This window comes from Melanerpes formicivorus, unplaced genomic scaffold (assembly GCF_026170545.1).
Source record: "Melanerpes formicivorus ecotype bairdi unplaced genomic scaffold, bMelFor1.0.p_v2 SCAF_15, whole genome shotgun sequence".
Lineage (NCBI taxonomy): Eukaryota > Metazoa > Chordata > Aves > Piciformes > Picidae > Melanerpes > Melanerpes formicivorus.
In genome coordinates, this window is record NW_027142367.1 from 4,904,971 (window position 1) to 4,929,203 (window position 24,233).

Consider the following 24,233-nt stretch of genomic DNA (forward strand, 5'->3'; position numbering starts at 1 on the left):
GAAGGTAGATGATACAATTCATTCTGTGTATGATTTCAGAGCTTGGAAGAAGGGAATGGCAAGAGTGATTAATGCAATATGTTACTCATGATTAAGGAAAACAGGGTTGTACTTACCAGATCAACATGCATGATCAAATATAGTCAAATTAGTGGCAGAATCACTCCGGTTTATATTTGAGATAAGCCACTGAACATGATGATCATACAACTTTATGTTATGTAGCTGCTGCAGATGCTATCAATTTCTGCTAATGATTTGAAACTCCAGACAAAAATATCATTAATGTAACTGGAACCTATGAGCAAAAGATTCAACTGTTATTTTAAGAAACTTATAAGGACATATTTGCTGGGGTTGACAAAATGAGAGAGGAAATTATTTGTGCTAAATTCTGCTGTTATCCTCTAACGGTCATTACTATTTTCAGTCAGCAGTCTAGGCATTTACACAGATATGATCACTCAGCGATTTCTGTCATTGATTGAGAATCAAAATATGAGGCAACTGAAAAATAATCAGTTCTCTTCTGAAATGAATAACGTGCTATAGAATATTCTCATGGTGTTGCAGTACCAAGCTCTCTGGAAAATATAGACCTTGAATTCTTCAATAAGGAATGAACAACCTAAGCCTTTCAAACTGGTCAAACTCTTACCCTACTGGGTAAGATAGAATAAACAGAATAAAGATGATGGCAAAAGCTTAGTTCAGAAGACAATAGATGAGGAAACCTAAGATTCTTAAGTGCAGATTTTGCTTTAGCCATTCAAGAAGTTTGTCTAAACTGTGTCTGGTTTGTCCAGTCAGTGAAAATGCATTGCTTTTGACAAGAAATTCTTTCACATCAGCAATGTGGTAATTTGTATAAGTTACTGTTGGACTGCTCTGAGGTTAGAATAATTTAAAATGACAGAGGATAAACATGATTAATGAAAACATTTATTTAGATTAAATGAGACAAGAAATGTGTGAGGAACAGAACAGGCTCTCCAAAGAAAGTAGAAGAATAATAAGAAAACTTTATTAAATCTACTCATAATACAAGGCCACATACAGGAAAGAAACTTGGAGCCATCATTCTGCAAGAAACAGAACTCATAATTTGCAAAACAAACCCTGGAAAGCCATTAGGGCGTGTAGTGTACCTGATGGCAGATCCCTGAAATAGCTGACAGTTCCTCTTTCACTCATCAAGCCTGTGGTTTTAATCTATTTTATTTTTAGGCCTCTGTACCACTGTTCTTCCTCTCATCTAGATTTCTGATACACTCTGCCTCTGCACTATGCACCCAGCTTCACTCTTGACCCAGAGTAAAACATGGTCCTCATTGAAGGACCAAGGACCTCAGCACCCACCTTTTGGCACAGATCTGCAGCTGGGAAAGCAGGGTGCAGCCTGTTTCTTGGGTTTGCTTGTGCTACGCAGCTGTCTCAAATAAAGACACTTTTAACAAAAACACATTGATAAAAAAAATCCTTGGCACTGGTAGGACAATGGGCTGAATAATACAATTTTAAAAACACAAGTACACTTCTGCTGACAAAGGAGAGAAAGAGCAGCCAAGGTGGGAACTGTAAGCGGGAGGTGCTGTTTCTTTGCAGGACAACGCTATTTTACACTTAGTTAAAGCGAAAGCAAACAATGACCCATAGGTCCAAAACTATCTCTAGTGGGTGTGGTTTAGAATTTGGCTGAATCTTCATCTCCTTGAACAAATTTCCTATCTATCTGCAATGTATTTGTACATCATGTTCCTCTGATAATTTATTTTTTTCAGAATACGTAAGCGTTGGCTGTTACTAAAACTAGGAACATAATTCTGGAACACATTATTTGGTACTTTCTTCTCCCCTGAAAGTATGAATTTAAGAAGCTATTTGAACTTTGGATTTATTAAAAACATGCTCTCTATCAGCTGGTACTTCTCCACACACCATTTGCATTTTAGAATTTTGCTTTGTTTTGGATGAAAATAGAGATCTAAGGACAACAACAGAGAAAACGTAATTGCAAAATGCCACCACCAAAAAACCACAAACCAACCCCAAAACATTGAATGAGGTACATTTTAAAACTTTTGCAAAGTTAGGCCACACCTTGAGTCCTGTGTCCAGTTCTGGGCCCCTCAGTTTAGGAAAGATGTTGACTTGCTGGAACCTGTCCAGAGGAGGGCAGCAAAGCTGGTGAGGGGTTTGGAGCACAGCCCTACGAGGAGAGGCTGAGGGAGCTGGGGTTGCTTAGCCTGGAGAAGAGGAGGCTCAGGGGAGACCTTATTGCTGTCTACAGTTCCCTGAAGGGAGGTTGTAGCCAGGTGGGGGTTGGTCTCTTCTCCCAGGCAACCAGCAACAGAACAAGAGGACACAGTCTCAAGCTGCACCAGGGGAGGTTTAGGCTGGATGTTAGGGAGAAATTCTTCATAGAGAGAGTGATTGCCCATTGGAATGGGCTGCCCTGGGAGGTGGTGGAGTTGCCATCACTGGAGGTGTTTAGGAAGAGACTTGATGGGGTGCTTGGTGCCATGGCTGAGTTGATTAGATGGTGTTGGATGATAGGTTGGACACAATGATCTTGAAGGTCTCTTCCAATCTGGTCTATGCTATGCTATGCTATGCTATTCTATTCTATTTTTTAATATCTCTGTAGGGTTTGGGTTTTTTTCTGTAATGTTTCATCACTACAAAATATGAATAACTTTTAATAATAATAGATTTGTAAAATAGTTCACCTTAACTCACTTCTTTAAGATTTCATTGTAGACCAATTCCTTCAATAAGCACCTGCATTCTAGGTACATATTGATGCAATTCAGGTGGATATTTTAGTGAGCAACAGATATAATCTTAATTTCTGATATTACATGCACTGGAAGTTTTTATGGGCAATTATATATTGTTGTGTTTAGTCTTATTCTCTGTTACAGTTTGAAGGTGGAACTTTAGCCTAAATCCTGACTGCAAAGACTGAAAATAAATTACCATTGGATGCAAAAGGAAAATAATGATAAGGTCTATATAATTCATTGGATTGCTAATGGGATATAGAGCAGAGGCATAAACTGTTCTTGCTCTCTTTTCTTCTCCTGTTGCTTTTGCTTGCAATTTTCCTTTCTCACTTCCATGGCCTTGTCAGGGGTATCTGTATTTTGACTACGGTGTGAGGTAATAGGAAGGAGGGAGGGAACGGGGGAACAAGTGAACAGGTCCCCTGGATCTGTCCAGGGGGGTTCTGAGGAATTTCTGGGTTATTTATAAATTGTAAGTGTATATATATATATATATATATATATATATATATTTACACGTAAAGATAGTATATATATTGTATATTTTGTTATTTTGTACATACTAATTGCATTTCATATTTCTGGAGTATTGTTTGCTTGTAATACAGCTTCATTTGCTTCCATTCCAAACTGAGCTAGTCTGACAATTTATTTTGAGGAGTTATATTTCTCCAAATTAGTTGGGAGGGGTAATTTCATCCCACCACATTCTCTTAGCATGTTTTGAAAGGTCTAGTTAATACATTTTTTTTAAAATACAATGTCACATTTTTAAAATAAACTCTTCAAATATATACATTACTCCACTGATCATCTGTTTTAATTTTGACAGCGGAGGGCACAATAGATCTTCCTAAATAATTATTGATAGGTTTTATATGACTCTTCTGGTTACTCTAATTATTTCTTACTGAAACTCTTGAAGCAACTGAATTTATAGCTCACCAAACATTCTTGTTAATGTTTAAAAAAAAGAATAATAATCCCCCAACCAACAGTTTCTATTGTTTTTAACCTACCTCTACATACACCCCGCACCAAAAGGGCTAATATTCATACCTCTGCTTTCTGTTGTGTAAAGTGTGGAGGTGGAACTGTAGCCATATCACTAAGTGATGCACAGGCATTTCTTCATGGGCCTTTCAGGCTTAATGTCTTCTGTTGGGAAAAAAAATAAATAAATCATATTCTCCCTGTAAAAGTTGATTGCACCTGGGAATAGTTGACTGTTGTGATAAGACAAAAGGAACGACAGAGCCACACCTGGCCTTTTTGATCCCATCACAAACATGGACAGCTGGAGCTTCAACCAGCCAAAGTGTCTGTTTTAGAACTGGATGCTTATCAGCAGTTATGAGCTTTCCTATTTCCACTACTTGTGCTTCCACCACTTCCTTCCCATGGCTACAGTCCCATCTATGCACTTCAATTTGGCTTCAAATTCAGGAATCATACCTGGATGATCATCAGCAAGTTATATTTTCCTGTTTACAGTTTTACGATTCCAACATGCAGATCCAACTAAACTACTTGATTTATTATTCAGTGCTCTTCTGTCCAGAGCAAGGGCTCTGCAGTAGTTGAAAACCTCTGTGTTTGTTGTCACATAGAATATTTATTATCATGTAAAATCAGAAACAGCTCATAGCTGTGTGCCGTGACCTTGTCTGGTACTGACAAGGTTTTTCCCCTTTCTTAGTGTCAGACGTGTTTTCATCCAGTGCTTAGCAATGCTGGTGAGCACCACCCAGTACTGCTACCCAGTCTGAAGCTGCTCTCCCAGGGTGACCACTGTCTTCTGCTGGGTTGTTCTTGACAGGCTTCCAACAGCAGAGGAAAGAGTCTTTTTGTAGCATGTGTAGAGCAGGTGACACCTGCAAACTAGAGTTTCAGCTCCCTGCTGAAAGCGAGAACTCAACTGTATCAGTTATATTACACTTCTGTTAAGGTTTTTCAAATGCAAAATCACAAATTTTCATGTCATCTCACAGTCTCAGGATCACAGGTTTAGAAGGATAGGGCTGCATTCTCTTAGGGCGTGGAAGGAAAATACTGCAGGGTTGTGTTGTTGAGTGTGAAGCAAACTAGAAAGTTTTGACTACGTGCCACAAGCTGCGTTTATCCCATGGTTCAGCGAAACCATGAGATGGACTGCCTGTTATTTGGATAATAAATTTAGGCGTTTCACCTGACTTCTGCATTTGGATTTATGAGTCCACACTGGCTGACCTGTTTTTTTTTTTCAACCTAGAACACTGCTTTCTTCAGTGCGCTTGTTATTAGCTCTCATGGATTCTTGGCCCATGATCTGTTTACTTCTAAAGCACTGGTTGTACTGAGACAGCAGAATGGATGAAACCTAGTTTCTTACTGACTTGTGTCCTTCAGCCCAAAGCTGTTCTGAGTCCTTTCGTGGCAAATAACCTCCCTCGTCACCTGCCTGAAGCCTGGATATCTGTCATGAGACCGGAAGCCTTGGGGCCATCCAACTGATCTGCATTGGCCAAAGCAGCTTGCTGTGCCAAACTTTCTTTTGATGAGGGTACACCTGTGCATCTGCCATGCAGCTACCAGTGTAGATGAAGATTCTTCAAGGCGACTGGGTTACCTCTTCCTTGAAGCATGAGGACGACATCCCTTCCTCTCTCCCTCTCCCTGCAATCTCCGAAGTGCACGACCCAGCAGCACAGGAGCTTGCGTTGCCCCAGGAGGTGTGGGACAAGTGCCTGTGCCAGGACCATTTCTAGCTCCACTGGATGTATTCCCAGTGAGAGCTCAGAGCAAGCTAGAGGAATATGCCAACTTTCTGGCAGCGGGCTACACCACCTCTCCTGTGAGGATAGGCTGAAGGAATAGAGTCTGTTCAGCATGGAGAAGGCTCAAGAGAGACCACCTATTGGCCTTCCAGTACCTGAAGGGGGCCTACAAGAGTGCTAGGGAAGGCCGATTTAGAAGGGCCTGTGGTGACAGGACAAGGGGCAATGGTTTTAAACTAAAGCAGGGTATATTTATAATAAACGTTAGAAAGACGTTCTTTACTATGTGTGGTGAGACATTGGAATGGGTTGCCCAGAGAAGTTGTGTATGCCTCATCCCTTGAGGTGTTCAAGACCAGGCTAGATGAGACTTTGAGCAACCTGGTCTAGTGGGAGGCGTCCCTGCCCATGGCAAGAGGGTTGGAACTAGGCGATCTTTAAGGTCCCTTCTAGCCATTCTATGATTCTACGATTCCCTATGGTGCCAGAACCCCGGGGCCACGCAGCCTACCATGGCATCGCTCCTGGGGAGCCGGCGGGCGCAGCCCCCGCCACGGACACGCGGGGCGGCTTCCTCGCCCCGGGCCGCCGGTAGGAAATACTCCCCCGCCCCACAGCACCGACCGTGCGCGGCTCTTCCGCGCCGGGCCCCTCCGGGCTGGCCGGCGGCGGGGCGGGGAGGAGGGAGGAGCCGCCGGCGGAGGAGTCGAGCGGGTTTCCTGGCGGGGGCAGCGCTGGCAGCGGGCGGGTGGCGCGGCGTGGGCAGGTTCGTGAGAACTTCGCCGAGTGCGCCTGGGACGGAGGCGCGCCCGTCGCTGTGTCCGTGAGAGGCCACTTACGGGCCCGCCGCCTGCACGGTATGGCTGGCCGCCTCGGCCGCGGGATGTGCTGGGGCAAGCGGGGCCGGGGCGGCCGGGGTTGCCGGGGTAGGGGCGCGCTGCTGGCCCTAGGGCTGCTGGCTGCCGTCGGCTTCCTCGCTTGGCGGCACGGCCCGCCTCCCCACCACGCCGCCCGCCGCGCCCCGCAGCCGCCGCCGTCCGCCGCCGCGGAGCTGCTGCGGAAGCCGGTGTACGCGAAGCCGGCCCTGGACCTGAGTGCGCTCGGCGAGCTGGGCCGGGCGGTGCGGCTGGAGCTGAGCCCGGCCGAGAAGCGCCGCCAGGAGGAGAGCATCCGGCTGCACCAGATCAACATCTACCTGAGCGACCGCATCTCCCTGCACCGCCGCCTGCCCGAGCGCTGGAACCCGCTGTGAGTACCCGCCGCGACACCTGCCGCCACGTCCGGCGCCGAGTGACCCCAGGGCAGGCGGGACGGGGGCGGAGGAGACGTGCCCACCCCAGGTGCGGCTCACTAGAGCAGCCCTTCCAGGCAGAGCAGCGGCTAGGGGCAGCGGAATAACCGTGTCTCAGCAGCAGCTCGCTCAGAAACGTGGAGGCTTGGAAAAACTTTCTTTGCCTTCCCCGAACAAGCACTTTCAAATCGCAGCGGCTGCTTACGAAGTAAGCTAGAAGGGTGGGAGCCAGGCACAATCAGCGACAGTTCTAACAGCTGGAAGTAGCGTGTGGGTGGTGCGTGTGCAGCTCGAGAGAGGTGGTTTTCCTCTCATAGCCCTGGCAGCGTGGTTTAAGCCCTTGAGCGTGCTGCCACGGTTCTCCTGCTGCTCCCCTGGGTGGGTCACCCCAGGCATCCGTGTGCTTTCCCAGTCACACCCAGCTTGGCAAATACTGCACTTCTCAGACTTCAGCTTTGTTCGGACGTCTTAGGTTGCACTGTGTAAGGCAGAGTGTTTCATCATCAGACATACCAGAAGCATGCTGCTTTTTCACCATGTACAAATGCTTATGGAAATGTACAATGTTATCCTCGACTGGGAGTTTTCATGTTTGTAGATACTTAGTTGCCAGTACAGTTCACCGGCTGATGGTGTAAGCAATTGCTTAAAATAAGAATTAGGTACTGTTTGCACTGCTTCTAGTTTGTGGGCAGCAGTTCAGTGATTGATTGATTAGGTTGGAAAAGACCTGTAAGATCATTGAGTCCAAATGTTAACCTAACAACACCAACTCCAGCTCTAAACCAGTATCACTGAGTTGTGAAGTAGTGCTGCACAGCAAGTCTGACTGTATGATCAGTCAGGCCCAATGCAGATACTCAGTTTGGCTTTGTGGTTCACCTGCACATGATGCTGTCCTGTGAGTGCTGTCCAGCTGGTGAGAGGCATGGGTTGAATGGTTACAGGTATGTGCCTTTAGCCAGAGAGGTCAGGGCAGAACCATAGCTACTACTGATCCATTCTCTGCTTCACCTGAGCTTGGCTTCAGCCACTTTATTTCGTTGCAACAAGTGTGGGTGGTACAGCAGCAGAGAGCTGTGAAAACCCTAGAGTTCTGCCTCTGCCATGCATTAGCTTCAAATCAATGTGTCCTGTCGGGTAGTTCACCCAACTGTAGTTATAAATGCTGAATCTAAAACGTGAATATTATGGTATCTCTTTAAAAAATTGCCATGCAGGTGCAAGATCTTTTTGTCATAAGCTTAAATGTGACAGTGGACTTTTTTTCTTGCTTATCTTTTATTCTCCCCTTAGAAGCAGTCTATGGACCATAAGATAAAATGGACCATTTTAGTTGCATTTCTGCAGGAAGAACTTAAATAATTCAAATTAATTATTCTGCAGTCCTGCCATTTCTTTTAGACAATGTTGGAGGAAATGGAAGAGCACAGTTGTTGGAGCAGGGGACATGATAAATGGGAGGGGAGATACTTAAAAATTATGTAAGTGGGCAGATGGATTTTACTACAATGACATATCCTTTTTCATTTGAATATTTGGATGTTGACATGACAAAACATATCCAAACCAAAAGGATTGCAAGGCATCAGTGGCATAATCTTGGAGATAATTGCCTCCTGAGTCTGGGGCTGTACTGCACTGTTGTAGCATCTGCTGACAGACAGCCTTTTCACAACGTTAAATCTGAATTACGGCAGGATTATCACACAACAGCTATCCAAATCGTACAGCAATTGCTAAAACACCCCAACTTCCCCAAAGATAATTTTGCAATACAGTTGTTAATTACCTGTATTACTGCAATAAAGTTATTAACTGTGTCTCTTAAGAAGGAAGACCATATAAAAGATCTAAGAAGAAAAAGAAGTCTTGAAAAAGGTATCTGTGAGCCTGTAGCGATAGAAGGTTACTTACATGTCAGTGTAAGTTTAGTCAATTTAGGTTCAAAGGTCAGGTCTAGGAAAAATATGATTTACTTCCTTCATTTTGAAGTTAGTAATGCTTGATCGTTCATGATCTTCTAGGAACATTTGGGTGAGGCTACAATGGTAGGAAATAAGTAGTAATGGGAGACTTCAACTAGACTTCATCTGTCCAGAAAACTGATGCAAAGGCTAGATTTTTAGATGTTATCAATAAAATGGTTTTGGTACCTGAAGACTAGAAGGTGACATGCACCATATTTTTAGTAGAGTCTCAGATGAGAACCAGAGAACCATGTGGTGAGGAAAAGAATTAGTAGCAGATAGGTAGGCATGAAGTGTTCAGAAAGAGTCAACTTGATTTTTCCAAGGGTGACCGTCTCACAAACCTCTTGGAATTCTTTGAACGCCTGTCTCGGTCCGGAGAGGGAAAGAGACTCAGTTCTTTTGAATTTCTCATGTTGTGAAATTAGAGGCACACACGAGGCCAAAATATCAACAGCTAGACTATTTATTACACAAATGAAGTGGATGGATCAGAAGGGGAGAGAGAGAAAATAGAGAGGGAGAGAGAGCGAGAAGAGGAAAGGAGTTATATTACCACACCACTCACCCCCCAAGACAGTTTGATTCTGTGGAGGAAAAGTGCTGCAGGAGATACTGGGTCTGTAGAGAAAGGGTGCTAAGGCTTTAGCTGTAGAAGAGATGTTGTCCAGCCTCTTCAGCTCCATGAGTTGCATCAGGTGGAACTTAGGACATGGAGAGAGGGTTCCTCTTGGTCTGCTTCTTCCAGGCTCCATGGTGATGTCTCTGTCATTTTTTTCCTCTCCTGGTATTCTCTCTGTTTTTCTATAGAGAAACATTGCCCTGGGCTTTTTATTCTCTCTTGTTTTCCTTCTCAGTGGCATTGTCCTTCTCCTGCATCTTTCTTCTCCTGAGCCAATAGTTGCTCAGGTCTTTATATAGTTTTTAGTCCTTAGGTATGTGTCCAAGTATTGTCCTCCAGGAAATCATCCTTAGATAAGTGTCCAGGTATTGTTCCCCAGGAAATCTTCCCGTGTATTCCTTTGTGTTTGGACAGGGGTCTGGAGGGGGGACAGAGGTCTCCTTCTCCATTTGACTGCCCACACACCCAATACACATCAGGGGCCAAATGGTGAATCCATTGTCTCACCATCCTCCCTTTCTGGGGTACCTGATGTGTGGGGATGATCTTGTCTTATGCATGTTCCTGAAGGTATCAATGGCAGTGGCCCCCGGTCCATTGTCTGGGCCTGCAGCAAAGGTGATTTTATCTTTGTTGAGTCACATCAGGAGAGGTAAGATTTGGTCTCTCACACCACCCCATCAATCAAAGATAAAAGCAAGAAAAAAGGAAAGAAAGAAAAAAAAAAAGAAAGAAGTTTTAAACGATTTTTACAATAGATAAAAGTTTTGATTGGCACAATTGTGTTTTACATCATCATTAGACATAACGTGCATATTGGACACTACATGTTGAATGAATTATATAAAACAGGTAATTACACAAGGTGAAAGAGTAACTATACTAAACCACAGAACAAAATAGAACACAATTAAAACAGGTAATTACACAAGGTGAAAGCTTCCCTGTTCCTCTGGAAGCCAGGAGAACAAATCCATACCCCCCCACCCCATCAGTCCTTCAGTTGGAATTGAAGTGAGAACTTCCTTTCAGAATGCATCTGCAGGGATATGGAAAGTACAATGCAGCAGTAGTTATTTGATGATACCTAGGTCTGGTAATACTGTGCAAGAGAAGATGAAGAATAGTTTGAGATTACTGCATCAAATAAATGTGTTGTTTGACGATACTTGACAATGAGTCCTTTACAAATGTTACTTTGTGATAAAGGTTTCTTCAGTTGTAGGTGTTCTCACAGACCACTCTAACATGATTTTCTGAAAACTTGATCCTGTTTCTATTGAAGCAGACCTCGAGAACTTGACAGTTTCTCTCATTTCCTGTGTATGGTTCCCGCTTCCTTCAACTGTCTGCACTTGAGGTCAGCAACTGATATTAATATGTTCCATCACAAAAACTTTTTAGTCCTATCATTGCCTAGAATTACGTGTGTGTATATGTGTATAGATAAATATACCTATATGCATATGTGCATATGTATATAAATAAACATCTATGTAAAGAAGCTATTGCAGATGTTCTTTTTGGTAAAATAGACTGTAAGGAAGTCACTAAATGGTGGTACAGTTTGTAAAAGGCTAGAAATGAAGTCTATCATAGGGTCAGAGAAGGTGGAGTTTGAAAGGAACCTCTGGGGTGCCTAGTCAAGCCTCCTGCTTGAAGCAGGGCAACCTCAGTGTTTGTGTGTTGCTAAAGGCCCTTCTTGTCCTGTCAAATCTTGAAAGTTTCCAAGGACAGAGATTCAACAGCCTCTCTGGGTACCTCTTTCAAGGCTACATCACTGACACAATGACATTTCTTCCCTCCACTCCCTGCCCTCGTAATGTTGCCTACGTGGCCCACATTGTCTTCTCAATATCTGTTCTCCATTTCTTGAGTTCATACACGTATGGGAAGCAGCAATTATAGAAGGTTTAACACAAGCAAGTCCAGATATTGGCCTATTGAGGGCCATGTTGTGGCCGATGCCCTGTAAGTGCAGCAGGATGGGTTCTGACCTGGGCATTTTGGCTGCAACTGCTCTGCCATCCCCTGTGCAGGGTAAGGCAGCATCTCTCTGGGGCTTCACCTCACATACTCATTCGACAGACCTGCAGGATTAGGTAGGCAACCACCATGGTCTTTTAGACAGCCTTTTACAGTTTCTTAGTGCATTAGAAATACATTTCCATTCATTCTGCTTGGGTTCTTCTATATTAAAAACTCTTCTCAAGCATTATTCCCGATTTTAGAATTCCTACCTTCTTTTATTCCCTTCTGTTTTTCCCACAGTAGAAGTTCATTGCATGTTTATTTCAGGGATACTTGCTGTAAGATCATGTCACCCTTCTTTTGGCTGACTACTCTTGCAAAAGGAACAAGGCAGGGATAGGCATTTTGTGCTCACTCCGTGTTTTGTGCTGTTTCTTCCATGGTAGAAGCCAGAATCAGCCCTCAGGCCTTGTTTCACTTGTGATTGCAAGCAAATGGATTTGTCAGTCTTTCTTTACTGGCAAATGATTTCAGATAGCCACAAAATATTGAATGTGGCCTGCATGATAATTAGCAGCTTTAAACAAAATTGTAGAGATTTGTTCTTTAATTCCTGATATTTTTGTGTGTTTTGGAGATATGTTTATGTATGGTTTTGTATGTATGTTTTATACATATGTTTAAGTAGCTATACAAATACTTAAATTCCTCTGTCATTTTTGGTGTATCATCTTTGAGCTCAGTCTAACAGTTTTGTGCTAAGAGTTTTCTGATGTTCAAAACATTTTCTCTCTGTTCCCAAAATTTAATGTGATTGTTTTAAAATGTCACTTCGTACCATGGTTTGTTTTGTTTACTGGGTTGTAAATACCAGCTTATGAAGTCTGCTTATCTGATAGTATCTCCCTGGCGAATTCCAAGAATAATCAAGACTTAGGTTTTGGTCTCTCTTCTAATCCAAGAATAACAGCATCTGGTTTTGATTGGGCATGCTACTCCTGCCAGGAGTTTTAACCTGATGCTATTCCAGGAAATGGCACACGTAGCAGTCAGGTGTTTCCATTATGTCTGCCTGACTTCACCATGGAGGTCCTCCTTAGAATTATAGAGTTATAGAATGGTCTGGGTTGGAAGGGACCTTCAAAGGTCATGTAGTTCAACCCCCTCTGCACTCAGCAGGGACATCTTGAACTACATCAGGTTGCCCAGAACCCTGTTGAGCCTCACTTTGAATATTTCTAGGGATGGGGTCCCAACCACCTCCCCAGGCAACCTATTCCGGTGTTCCACCACCCTCATGGTAAAGAACCTGTTCCTAATATCCAATCTAAATGTGCTCTTCTCTAGTTTAAAGCCATTGCCCTTCATCCTATCACTTCAGGCCTTTGTAAACAGTCTCTCTCCATACTTCTTGTAGGCTCCCTTCAGGTACTGGAAGGCCACTATTTGGTCTCCTCTTCTTCAGGCTGAACAGCCCCGGCTCCCTCAGCTTGTCTTCGTAGCAGAGGTGCTCCAGCCCCCGATCATTATTGTGGCTCTCCTTTGGACCCACTCCATCAGCTCTGTGTCCTTCCTATATTGCGGGCTCCAGACCTGGACACAGTACTCCAGGTGAGGTCTCACCAGAGCAAAGTGGCAGAATTGCCTCTCTGGATCTGTTATCTAAAGGTGAATTAACTGCAGAGACTTCTTTTGCAGTGTGCATAGGAAAAATGAACTCTTTTGAGAGCAAATCTGCAGCAGTGTGACCTTGCCAGCGCATCCCTTCCCTCTAACAAGCAGCTGATCGTGTGCTGTGTGCCCAGGGCTTGCCTCAGCACAGGTATTGCCGTGCTTTACATTTGATCAGAGTCCAAGACACAACACTCTTCTACTCAGTAGGAAATCCTTTGCATAAAACACTTACAGGTTTAGGAGTTTTGTAACAGCATGTTTGCTGATTCGGGGGTGAGGTTTTGTTGTTTTGTTTCCTGAGCTTTTCTGGGGTGAACAATTGGTTGCTAGTAACTACATTAATTGCATTCCTACTCATTACTTAATTGTTCATTAGTAGCATTCAGCAGGCTTTAGACCTGCAAAGCAGTGAGCCGCTTTTGGGTTTTGCTTGTGTGGGAGGGTTTTTTTGTTATTGTTGTTGCGGTGTTTGTTCTAAATAAGAAGGCTCATGTATTACAGCATTACAAGTGCTTTGATACTTGCGATATTTGACTATTTTTGTTTTCTATTTTCTGTAAAAATGTGGCAGTCATTGTAATTTGGCATCACAGTCATCTGCAAATGTTCTCCAGAAGAGCTCAGATGATTATTTTTTGACTGATTTTCTGTACAGCTTCTGGCAGAAATCCTTAGCTTCCTCTGGTGTCCAGATGAGTGCTTGGTTTTGCTTGATTTAATTTTTAATCTAAGTCCCCAGAACAGTGATAGTAATGGCAAATTATGATTTTTTTTTTTTTTTTTTAATGATTTTTACTGGGCTGCCCAGGGAGGTGGTGGAGTCACCATCACTGCAGGTGTTTAGGAAGAGACTGGATGGGGCGCTTGGTGCCATGGTTTAGTTTATTAGATAGTGTTGGATGATAGGTTGGGCTGGATGATCTCTTCCAACCTGGTTAATTCTATTCTGTTCTATTCTAATTATCCATGGTTATCTGTAAGGACCAGGTGCATCCACACACTACTATTAGCAATGTTTACTGTAGCTTCTTTCAGTCACTCTATTTTCAAAATTTTTCTTGTCCTGCATCAAATTCCTCACACCAGTATGTTTCTGAATGGAGATGTAGAAAATTGCATGGCTCTGTGCAAATGTTAAGTCTATATCTCACTGCCTTGGAAGAAAAATTGCCATCGCAGGTAACCATTTGATCAGTATGAAACCACTGTTTCAAGTGAGAAAATAATTTCCCCCTCCGTTGATTACATGCAGAAATACCTTCTCATCTGCACATCCAGAATCTGGGCTAGGTAGGAGCATCTATTGCCTTATTCTAGCAATTTGGAATTGGGAGGACATATGGCTTTCTCAGATTTGTGGATTTATGGTAAAGATTTAGTCCACCCTCATAGATGGGCTTTCCAGACAATTTTTTCTTAATGTATTTGTAATGTCTTAAACAAATTTGCTCTTAACAACAAGAAACTTCTTTACTATTTTATTCAATTTCGAAATTCCCAGCTTTCTTCCTCACTTTTAACAATATTTTTATACTAGACAGTACAGCCTTTTAGTATCTGAAGTCTTAAAAGGGCATTTGGCAGTCTGTCTTGTTGAGACTTTACAGTCACTGGACAAGTCATTCTTTGAAACACAAAGTAATCTGGAAAATCATTTCACAGTCTAGGTGTTCTCTGTTTTCAGAGGCTTGATCTTGTCACAGTGTTGTAGAGTGTACTGGAGGGCCTCTCCTAAGGGGTTGGTTTCACCAGACACAATTTAGGGAGCCTTTACCTGGTCAGGGACTGGGTGGTGAGGAAGTGTGGGCCAACCTTGCTTCAACTCATTCTGCTTACGTGTTCTAGCCTTGCCCTGGATAATTTGACCATTCTGGGAGTTATCAGCCCCTTCCTGCTATCTGCTTTGCTAACTGGGCCACCTTCCATAAATATCACTGCCTTTTCCTGTAATATCTGAACATGTGTGGTGCATAGGTGTGCAGAAGAGGTGCAGCCATCCCATGCTCTGATAAGGCCTTTTTTTTATTATTAATATCACTGATGATTCAGGGTAGTTTTATGTGAGAAAATTAATTAGCATGAAAAGTTGGGTGGTGTTTTGGAGGGGATAAGAATAATTCGATTTATCATAACCTTTAATTCCACTGGAAATGCTGCATTTCTGTATCCCAGGGTTTGATGTCATAGGGCTGCATTGCCTTTGGCTCACATACTGCATTTTATCCATAGGCTGCTCTGCCACAAGGAAGGGTGAGGAGCAGCTGTTCAAATGCATGTTCAGCCTGGAGCAGGTAGCATGGCCTTGGTAGCTGTGCAAGGCGGCTCAGAAACCAGTGTCGCGACCTGTGTTGTGATGCTGAGCATGGGATACTCATGGATGGACCTGCTGAACCCCAAGCTGCTGCTGGAAGCAGGAAGGAAGGGAGAAGTGAAAAAAGAGGAAGGAAGATGACCCCAGCAGAGCTGTGTCCTCTGCCATGGAAGGGTGGGAGGAAGATGAGATATTTTCTCATGGGTAAAAATGCCTGGTAGACCCCTGAGGCTGCACTGCGGCCTCTGCAGTTTATAGGGTGGGCATGGAGAAGGTGAAACTAGACTGAGATGCACACTGCTGCTGCCATTTGTCTCAATCAGCTGTATTTACTTACAGTCCAAAAATTACATTTCTGAGCCATTTCACTAAAAAGGCACCTTCTGTTTAATTCAGCATGTTAACTCTGTTCAAATTAGGAAGAGAAAAGAGGGCTGTGTTGTGAGTTGACATGCCCACTGTAACAAGCCCAGCAAGCCTGGTACCTAGCCCACCACGTGAAACCCTGCTTGAAGTTGGACCCTAACAGTGTTTGCTAGGTGGCACTATGACAGTACGTTTATGGCAATGTCATGTAGTGTAGTCACATAAATCACATTACGTCAGATGTAGCAGTGACGTGCTGTTGGAGACTTCTTGCGGGTAGCTGCGCTGTCTTGAACTTGCCTGCGTTATTGGTCATGTGCATTGAAACCTTTAAAAACAAACCTTACGTAGTGTGTCTTTAGAAAGCATTAAATAACGTATGAATAGATTGTATTCAAAATGCACAGAACATTTCATACTTTGTTTTTTTTCCCCCTAAAAATACAGATGACTGCAAGTAGAGAAAATCAAATTTGCAGAATAAAAATGTATTTTCCCTTGCTGTGTTGTTGTTGCAGTCGTGGTGAAAGTCTTACATAAAAGTACGTTAGCAACCACTCCTAATTAACTCGTGGCAGCATGCCCAGTGTGCGCACATTCATGCTCTCTCTCCCTGTGTATAGATACGCATCTCTAAGAGAAACAGCTCCTTACAATGAGATAAATGGAGTAATTACATTAATTGACACAAATGTTCTCCCAAATAGCCTGTTTAATTTTGTTTAGGCATTTCCTGACTGATGTCTCCTTAGTTTCTAATAAATAACCTGTTGTAAAACCTGCTAACAGAAGATGTCGTAGTGTAGTAGATTTCAAGATTAAATTATTAAGCTTGGCAGCTGTATTGTCTTGGTTAGACCATGACTTGAAAATGTAGTAAATAAACTCAAAAATCTGCAGAAATGTGGATGTAGGATGATACACCTTCACGTGCTTTGCTTCAGTTCGCACTTTGTCTGGTTTGATGTTTGAGTAGATGCTGTAGTGAAAGAGCCAGGAAAGGTGGCGCATAGCAAATGTGGCTTTGAGTTTGTGTTCATGTACGTACCAGCATTATTCTCTCTCTCTCTTCCTGTCTAGAGATTTCAAGAGTTGTGGATGAATACAGTTAGAATTTAAAAATGTGGGGTTTTTTTTAAGTATAAATTGATAAAGATATCTTTATCTTTTGACATTTCATGTTTTATGCTTGTCTCTTAAGCCACAGTGATAATGTGAGAGGATTCCTGGAACATCTACCCAGTGATTGTGACATAGAGTGCCTGAGAGAAATGGGAGGTGATGCAGAAACAGGCTCCTGATGGAGCTGTGGAGTGCCTCAGCCCCACTCCCTGTGAGATGGTTAGGATTAGTCCCAGAACTACAGAATGGTTGGGGTTGGAATGGACCTCTGGAAATAATCTGTCCAGCCCTTCTCTAGAGAGGTTCACCTAGAGCAGGTCCCAGCCTTGTTTTCTCTGGGTGCAGCTCTGCTGCACATAAGGACCTTGTGCATTTTCTAGTGAGGCTGTGGAGAATAGGAGCCATTGGAGGGCAGAGGCTGAGCAGGTGTCTTTGCTTTGCATCACATTATTGTTGTTATCCATTATATAGCAGTGTTCTTTAGTGACCTACGAGGCCTGCTTAAAACTTTCTTTCGTTGGCCCTAGAGAAGCTTCTTGCATATGCTGGCAATAGCTTTTTTTTCTCAGTGAAAGATCCTGGTGTCTAGTAACTTTTTCCAAAACCAGCCTGACTAGAGTTCCTTAAACTTTCCTGAAAAAAAAATGGTGATGGTGGTTCAGTGTTTTGTCCGTTTGTTCGTTTTTCTTTAATATATAATTAATATCTATGTAAATAGAAAAGTGCCTGTGGTTGAATAAAAAAATGAGAGCATTGAAAGCATGTACTGCATCCAGTTCCAGAGCCCCTATTACAAGAAGAATCTGGAGGTGCTGGAATGTGTCTGGAGAAGGGCCATGAGGATGATCAGAGGGCTGGAGCACCTCTCCTATGAAGACAGACAGAGAGTTGAGGATGTTCAGTCTGAAGAAGAGAAGGCTCTGAGGAGACCTTATTGTGGCCTTCCAGTATCTTAAGGGGGCCTACAAGAGAGCTGGGGAGTGACTTTTTAGGGTGTCAGGTAATGACAGGACTAGGGGGAAATAGAAGAAAACTAGGAATGGGTAGATTGAGATTGGATGTTAGGAAGTTCTTTCCCATAAGGATGGTCAGACACAGGTTGCCCAGGGAGGTGGTGGAAGCCTCATTCCTGGAATTAAAGTTTAAGGCCATGCTGGATGTGGCTCTGAGTAACCTGTTCTAGTGTGAGGTGTCCCTGCACATGGCAGTGGGCTTGGAACTAGATGATCCTTGAGGTCCCTTCCAACCATAACACTTCTGTGATTCTGTGTGTTAGACTTCAGATGACAGTGCTGCTGCATTTATTGTGCATGCTTTGAGATATGTTTACAGGCAACCCCTTTACTCAGCACTGGTTAGGCCACACCTTGAGTACTGTGTCCAGTTCTGGGCCCCTCAGTTTAGGAAAGATGTTGACTTGCTGGAATGTGTCCAGAGAAGGGCAGCAAAGCTGGTGAGGGGTTTGGAGCACAGCCCTACAAGGAGAGGCAGAGGGAGCTGGGGTTGCTTAGCCTGGAGAAGAGGAGGCTCAGGGGAGACCTTATGGCTGTCTACAACTCTCTGAAGGGAGATTGTAGCCAGGTGGGGGCTGGTCTCTTCTCCCAGGCCACCAGCACTAGAACAAGAAGACACAGTCTCAGGCTGTGCCAGGGGAGGTTTAGGCTGGATGTTAGGAAGAAATTCTTCACAGAAAGAGTGATTTGCCATTGGAATGTGCTGCCCAGGGAGGTGGTGAAATCACCATTACTGGAGGTGTTTAGGATGAGACTGGATGGGGTGCTTGGTGCCTTGGTTTAGTTGATTAGATGATGTTGGGTGATAGGTTGGACTCAGTGATCTTCGAGGTCTTTTCCAACCTGGTTAATTCTCTTCTATTCTAGTTCCTTGTGTCCATGTTAAGTTTTTGTGAACTGTTTGGTGATTATGATAACTAGGTTTAAGGCAGTGTATCAGGCAGCCAATAGTAGGGACTATAGGTGGTTTCCTGTCATTTAAGTTTAGCAGTAGAAAGGTTAAGCATCTGCTCTATAATTATATTGACAAGCGGGAACTGGCGGACAACAAAGATCTGTTTGTCCATGCTAGACAAATGCTTTAAGGGAGGTGGGTTGAGTTGTACTGTGTCCAGTTCTGGGCTTCTCAGTTTAGGAAGGATGTTGACTTGCTGGAGCATGTCCAGAGAAGGGCAACAAAGTTGGTGAGGGGTTTGGAACACAAGCCCTATGAGAAGAGGCTGAGGGAGCTGGGGTTGCTTAGCCTGGAGAAGAGGAGACTCAGGGGTGACCTTATTGCTCTCTACAACTACCTGAAGGGAGGTTGTAGACAGGCAGAGGTTGGTCTCTTCTCCCAGGCAACCAGTACCAGAACAAGAGGACACAGTCTCAGGCTGCACCAGGGGAGGTTTAGGCTGGAGGTTAGGAAGAAGTTTTACACAGAGAGAGTGATTGCCCATTGGAATGGGCTGCCCAAGGAGGTGGAGTCACCATCACTGGAGGTGTTCAGGAGGAGACTTGATAAGGTGCTTGGTTGCATGATTTAGTTGGTTGGGTGATATTGGATGATAGGTTGGACACAATGATCTTGAAGGTCTCTTCCAACCTGGTCTGGTCCTGTCCTATTCTATTCTATTCTATTCTATTCTATTCTATTCTATTCTATTCTATTCTATTCTATTCTATTCTATTCTATTCTATTCCTGTCTTTATGGACATGCAGAGTCCAGACCATTAGTGCAGAGACCTCACCTAGCTATTAGGCAGCTGAGGTAGTTAATCCTGTCTTGACATGATCCCCTATAAGGGGAAAGGACACTGTTAGGAATCTGAGGGTGGTGCTAAGGATCACCTTGGTCAGAAACAAAAGCAGCTTGCAGTGTAGGCAAGTACCTATTTTGCAAGTGCTGTCACTAGTTTATATCCTCCCTGTCATTTCAATGACGTGTTGTAACTGATATACACTCGTTATCTGAGTAACCCAAAGTAGGAGTGAAATGATTCACTTTGAAGGTAGGAACTTGGATACTTGACTGACAGAGAGAGTAAAAATACATCCTGAAGTTGGCAAAGCTGACAGCAAAAGGTACACTGCTAAAGTGGTTCTGTTGTAAATAGGAGATGGGAAAGGGAAAAGCTGAGTTATGACCACTAAGCCGTAGGTCAGGTTTCATACTTGTAGTGGGTTCTGTGTGAAGCTTGAGTATCTTGTGAGGTGGCAACATTTAGTGTCTGTGTGCTTGCTGCTTAGTTGTTGCTCAACAACCATTTCAGGGATTCATTTGTTGGTTTAGGATTTTTCTTGCGCTATCCTTTTGCCAGGATTGAAATGCTTTAGGTTTGTCATCTCCCCAGTGGGAATATTTTTAAGACTTAGCAGAAGCCTTTTGAAACGTTTGTCAGTAGAGAGGTAAGGAAAAGTGTGCTTCATTTTAGCAGCAGCATTGGAGACCGAGAATAGTTGAGATCTTGTAGTAATTAGTCAGGAATATATGTTTTAGGAATAATTTTTAAGATAAACATGCAAATCTGCATAGAAGTTGGGTAACTCCCCTCCCCCACCTCCCCGATTTTTCACAAGTTTCTCTATGGGATGATCAGTTTTTCCCAAAATAAACTTAATGGAGTTAAAAAGCTAATCTTTCAAGCATGCTGTGTGTGTATCAGCATGCAAGGTGAGACATGGTCTCTTCCTGTGGTGGGTTGGCAGCTTTGTCACACCAGCCCTTTGTGAGGAAGCTCTTGGGGAATCCGAGCATTGCCTGGAGTTCAGCAGTCTGCCCTGCCAGGGCACTTTGTGTGCTGCCTTCCACCATGGAGCTAGAAAATAAAATACCCTTTCTAATTTTGGTCTCTTTTCTGACTTCAGAAACCTAAGAAACATGTACTCTGGTATGTCTTGTAGGAGGCTGACCTTTCTCCAGAGCGTGTAGGGTGTGCTCAGTGAAGGAGGCAGCAATGCATGGTGAATCACGAACAGTTTGGGGATTTCCTTGGTCTGTGCCAAATTATGTTTCCTGTCTCCAGCATGCAATTTTCAGGCAAATCCACTGAAGTCTTTAATCTATAATTAGGTTTCTAAGCTTCTTTAGACCCTTTGAATTTCCTTTTTAAAGTAATGGAGTACAACATTCCTATTACATGAATCTTTTTGACATTTTCCAGAGAGAGCTTTCCTGAATGTTTTCTTTTTCTTTGTTTTTCCTTCAGTTTTCTAAAATGGGTATGTAAAGGTCCTATTTCCATCAAGAAATGAACTGAAAATATCTGATACAAGTGACTGTGATACATAACAGTATTTTTATTCTGGCAATGCTGAGCCTATTTTTTTTTTTCATCAGGCTAAAGTAAATATATATTTCTAAAACTGGATTCATAGAGTAGGTCTTTCTGCATCCCCCCCAAAAAGAGTTGATTAAAATGCCACTCCTTTTTAATGTGTTAATACATGAACATTTGGCAAAATAAATCACTTCTGTTGCCAGTTGATGATGTGAGGCAGTTCTCTGTCAATGCCTCTGTTTGCCTGGGAGGGACAGGTGGTTTTGTACTTCATTGTGTAAATGTGTGTGTCCCCCTGAGTATCTGCCTGTGTGTGTGCAGGCATAGGCATCGCATACACTGAGTGTGGTCACACAGCATTCCGTTCATGGCTGGGAATCAGTCTGCTGCAGGCCTCCTCTGCCCAAGTGTCATTTCTCCTCAGTGCTTCCTTATTTTCTGGTATTTATTACCAAAGTATTTTACACTCCTCTTTTTTCCTTTTTTTTTTTTTCCCTCATAAGAATTTTAGTTGTAGGAATATTCAGACTGGTTTTTTCCCCCCTCCTTCTTATGGTGCAGATCTTAATAGATATTGCCTGATCTTTAAAGAAACCTGTGAGAAGTCTTTTTCTTTTTTTTAAATTACAAACACAGCAGCCTTGTAGTCAGTAAATATGTTCTCAATGTGCTGTAGGTAAGCAGTGTTCATTTAATGTAGTTTTCTGGGTGTTTTGGGAAAATTTGTTTCCCCTAAATTGATAAAAGGTCATATTTTCTACTAAACAGTTCTGTTTTCCCTGTTCAGCTGTCTATAGTGTAGGTTTGGGAGGACCTGGTAATGTCCTGTTTTGGTAGGAAGGATGTCACAGTATCACAGTATCACCAAGGTTGGAAGAGACCTCAAAGATCATCAAGTCCAGCCTGTCACCACAGACCCCATGACTAGACCATGGCACCAAGTGCCACATCCAGTCCCCTCTTAAAACCCTCCAGGGATGGTGACTCCACCACCTCCCTGGGCAGCACATTCCAATGGCAAATGACTCTCTCTGTGAAGAACTTTCCCCTCACCTTGAGCCTAAACTTCCCCTTGCACAGCCTGAGACTGTGTCCTCTTGTTCTGGTTTTGGTTGCCTGGCAGAAGAGACCAACTCCCTCCTGGCTACAACCACCCTTCAGGTAGTTGTAGACAGCAATAAGGTCTCCCCTGAGCCTCCACTTCTCCAGGCTAAACAATCCCAGCTCCCTCAGCCTCTCCTTGTAGGGCTTGTGCTCAAGGCCTCTCCCCAGCCTTGTCGCCCTTCTCTGGACACATTCAAGTGTCTCAATGTCCTTGTTAAACTGAAGGGCCCAGAACTGGACACAGTCCTCAAGGTGTGGCCTAACCAATGGAGAGTACAGGGGCACAATCCAGGTAGTCCAGGTAGACCACATCCACAGGCCTCCCCACATCCACCAGACAGGTCACCTGATCATAGAAAGAGATCAGGTTGGAGAGGCAGGACCTGCCCTTCCTAAATCCATGTTGGCTGGACCTGAGCCCTTGGCCATCCTTCAGGTGCGCAGTTATTGCTGCCAAAATAATCTGCTCCATCACTTTCCCTGGCACTGAGGTCAGGCTGACTGGCCTGTAGTTTCCAGGTTCCTCCATCTGACCCTTTTTATGGATGGGGACCACATTGGCCAGTTTCCAGTCTTTTGGGACCCATGTCCTACCTCCTTTGGTATGTACTGTAACCTATCAGTCTGCAGAAGCTCAAGTATGTCTTTCAGCCCCTCATAGGCCTCAGTGACTCCAGGCAGCAAGCTGGAGAAATAAGAAAATTCAGGCATTTATAAACCATTTCTGTTGGCTTTAACAAAACTGCTCATACAGAATGCCCTACAAAAAAGGGAGAAATAGTAACAAATACCATCATTATCTTAAAATTCCTTCAGACCAGGTGAATCTTTTAACAATACATTTGGCCCAGCTCTAAGTTTCTTGGTATCCTTATGTTCATTCAGAGAAGTTTATATATATATATATGTATATATATATATATGTATGTATATGTATATATATATATAGGAAATGGGTTCTGGAGCTTAATCCAAAAGTTTGCAAACTTCTTGGCTCTCTGTAGAGCCAAAGCCTTGCATTTCTATATCAGTCTGGGTTGTTTTGGTTTTTTTTTGTCTGTGTGGATTTCACTGTTATATCTTGGCAGTTCTGTGGTCTTCCCCAATTCTGCTTCAGTGCACAGGCATCTCAGTTCTGTTTCTGTTTGGGTTTGTTTTTTTTCTTTTTATATGTTGCTGTGCCTTCACAGTTACATTTTTACTGTCTAGCAGTTGCTTTATTTTTCAAAGCACAAGTTATCAGTAATTTATGCTACTGTTCTTACCATATTTAACTTTTATATATATATATTTCGATTGATTTTCCTTCACCCCACCCCACCCCCGCCCCAGTAATCTTGGGCATGTTTTGGCCATTGATTGTTCTTTTACTTGATGTAATACTGTGCAGACAGCTGCTGCACAGACATCAGCCCAGAATACCTCTTATTATTCTCTTTCTAGACACTTTCGGGGTTTGCAGAATTTGTCATAATATTTTTGTGGAAATGGGACTTTTGGAAGACCAGCTACCTGCGGGTGTTTGCATGACATTTCCATGTACTTTTAAGGTCTTTTAAGGTCCTTTGTATGTTCCTGCTTACAGGTGGCAAATAGCATGCAAAATCTTCATTTGAGAATATTTTTCTGAAAATTAACAAATGCTTTTGTTCTTGTGCTAAATGTAATTCCCTCCCTTACAGATGCAGAGATAAGAAGTATGACTATTATAGCCTGCCAAAGACCTCTGTTGTGATAGCTTTTTATAATGAGGCTTGGTCCACACTTCTGCGAACTGTTCACAGCGTTCTTGAGACCTCTCCAGATATACTTTTGGAAGAAATTATCCTTGTAGATGATTATAGTGACAAAGGTAGGAAGAATAATTCTGAACAATTTCTTTCTTTTTTTAAGGTCAGGTAGTCCACAGGAGAAAAAAGACAGGCTATTTAGGTAACATACTATAAAGTTAGTATCCTGTATATTAGTATCCTATATCCATACTAT

At 43.2% G+C, this 24,233-nt stretch overlaps 1 protein-coding gene across 1 annotated transcript in view; it reads left to right on the forward strand.

The window, feature by feature from the left end:
- Positions 1 to 6,401: 6,401 nt before the first annotated feature.
- Positions 6,402 to 24,233, forward strand: part of GALNT12 (polypeptide N-acetylgalactosaminyltransferase 12) — a 63,522-nt gene continuing 45,690 nt past the window's right edge. The window contains exons 1-2 of the mRNA XM_068147480.1: positions 6,402 to 6,790; positions 23,930 to 24,099. Of these exons, the coding sequence (XP_068003581.1) occupies positions 6,402 to 6,790; positions 23,930 to 24,099 (559 nt within the window). The remainder of the gene's footprint in view (positions 6,791 to 23,929; positions 24,100 to 24,233) is intronic.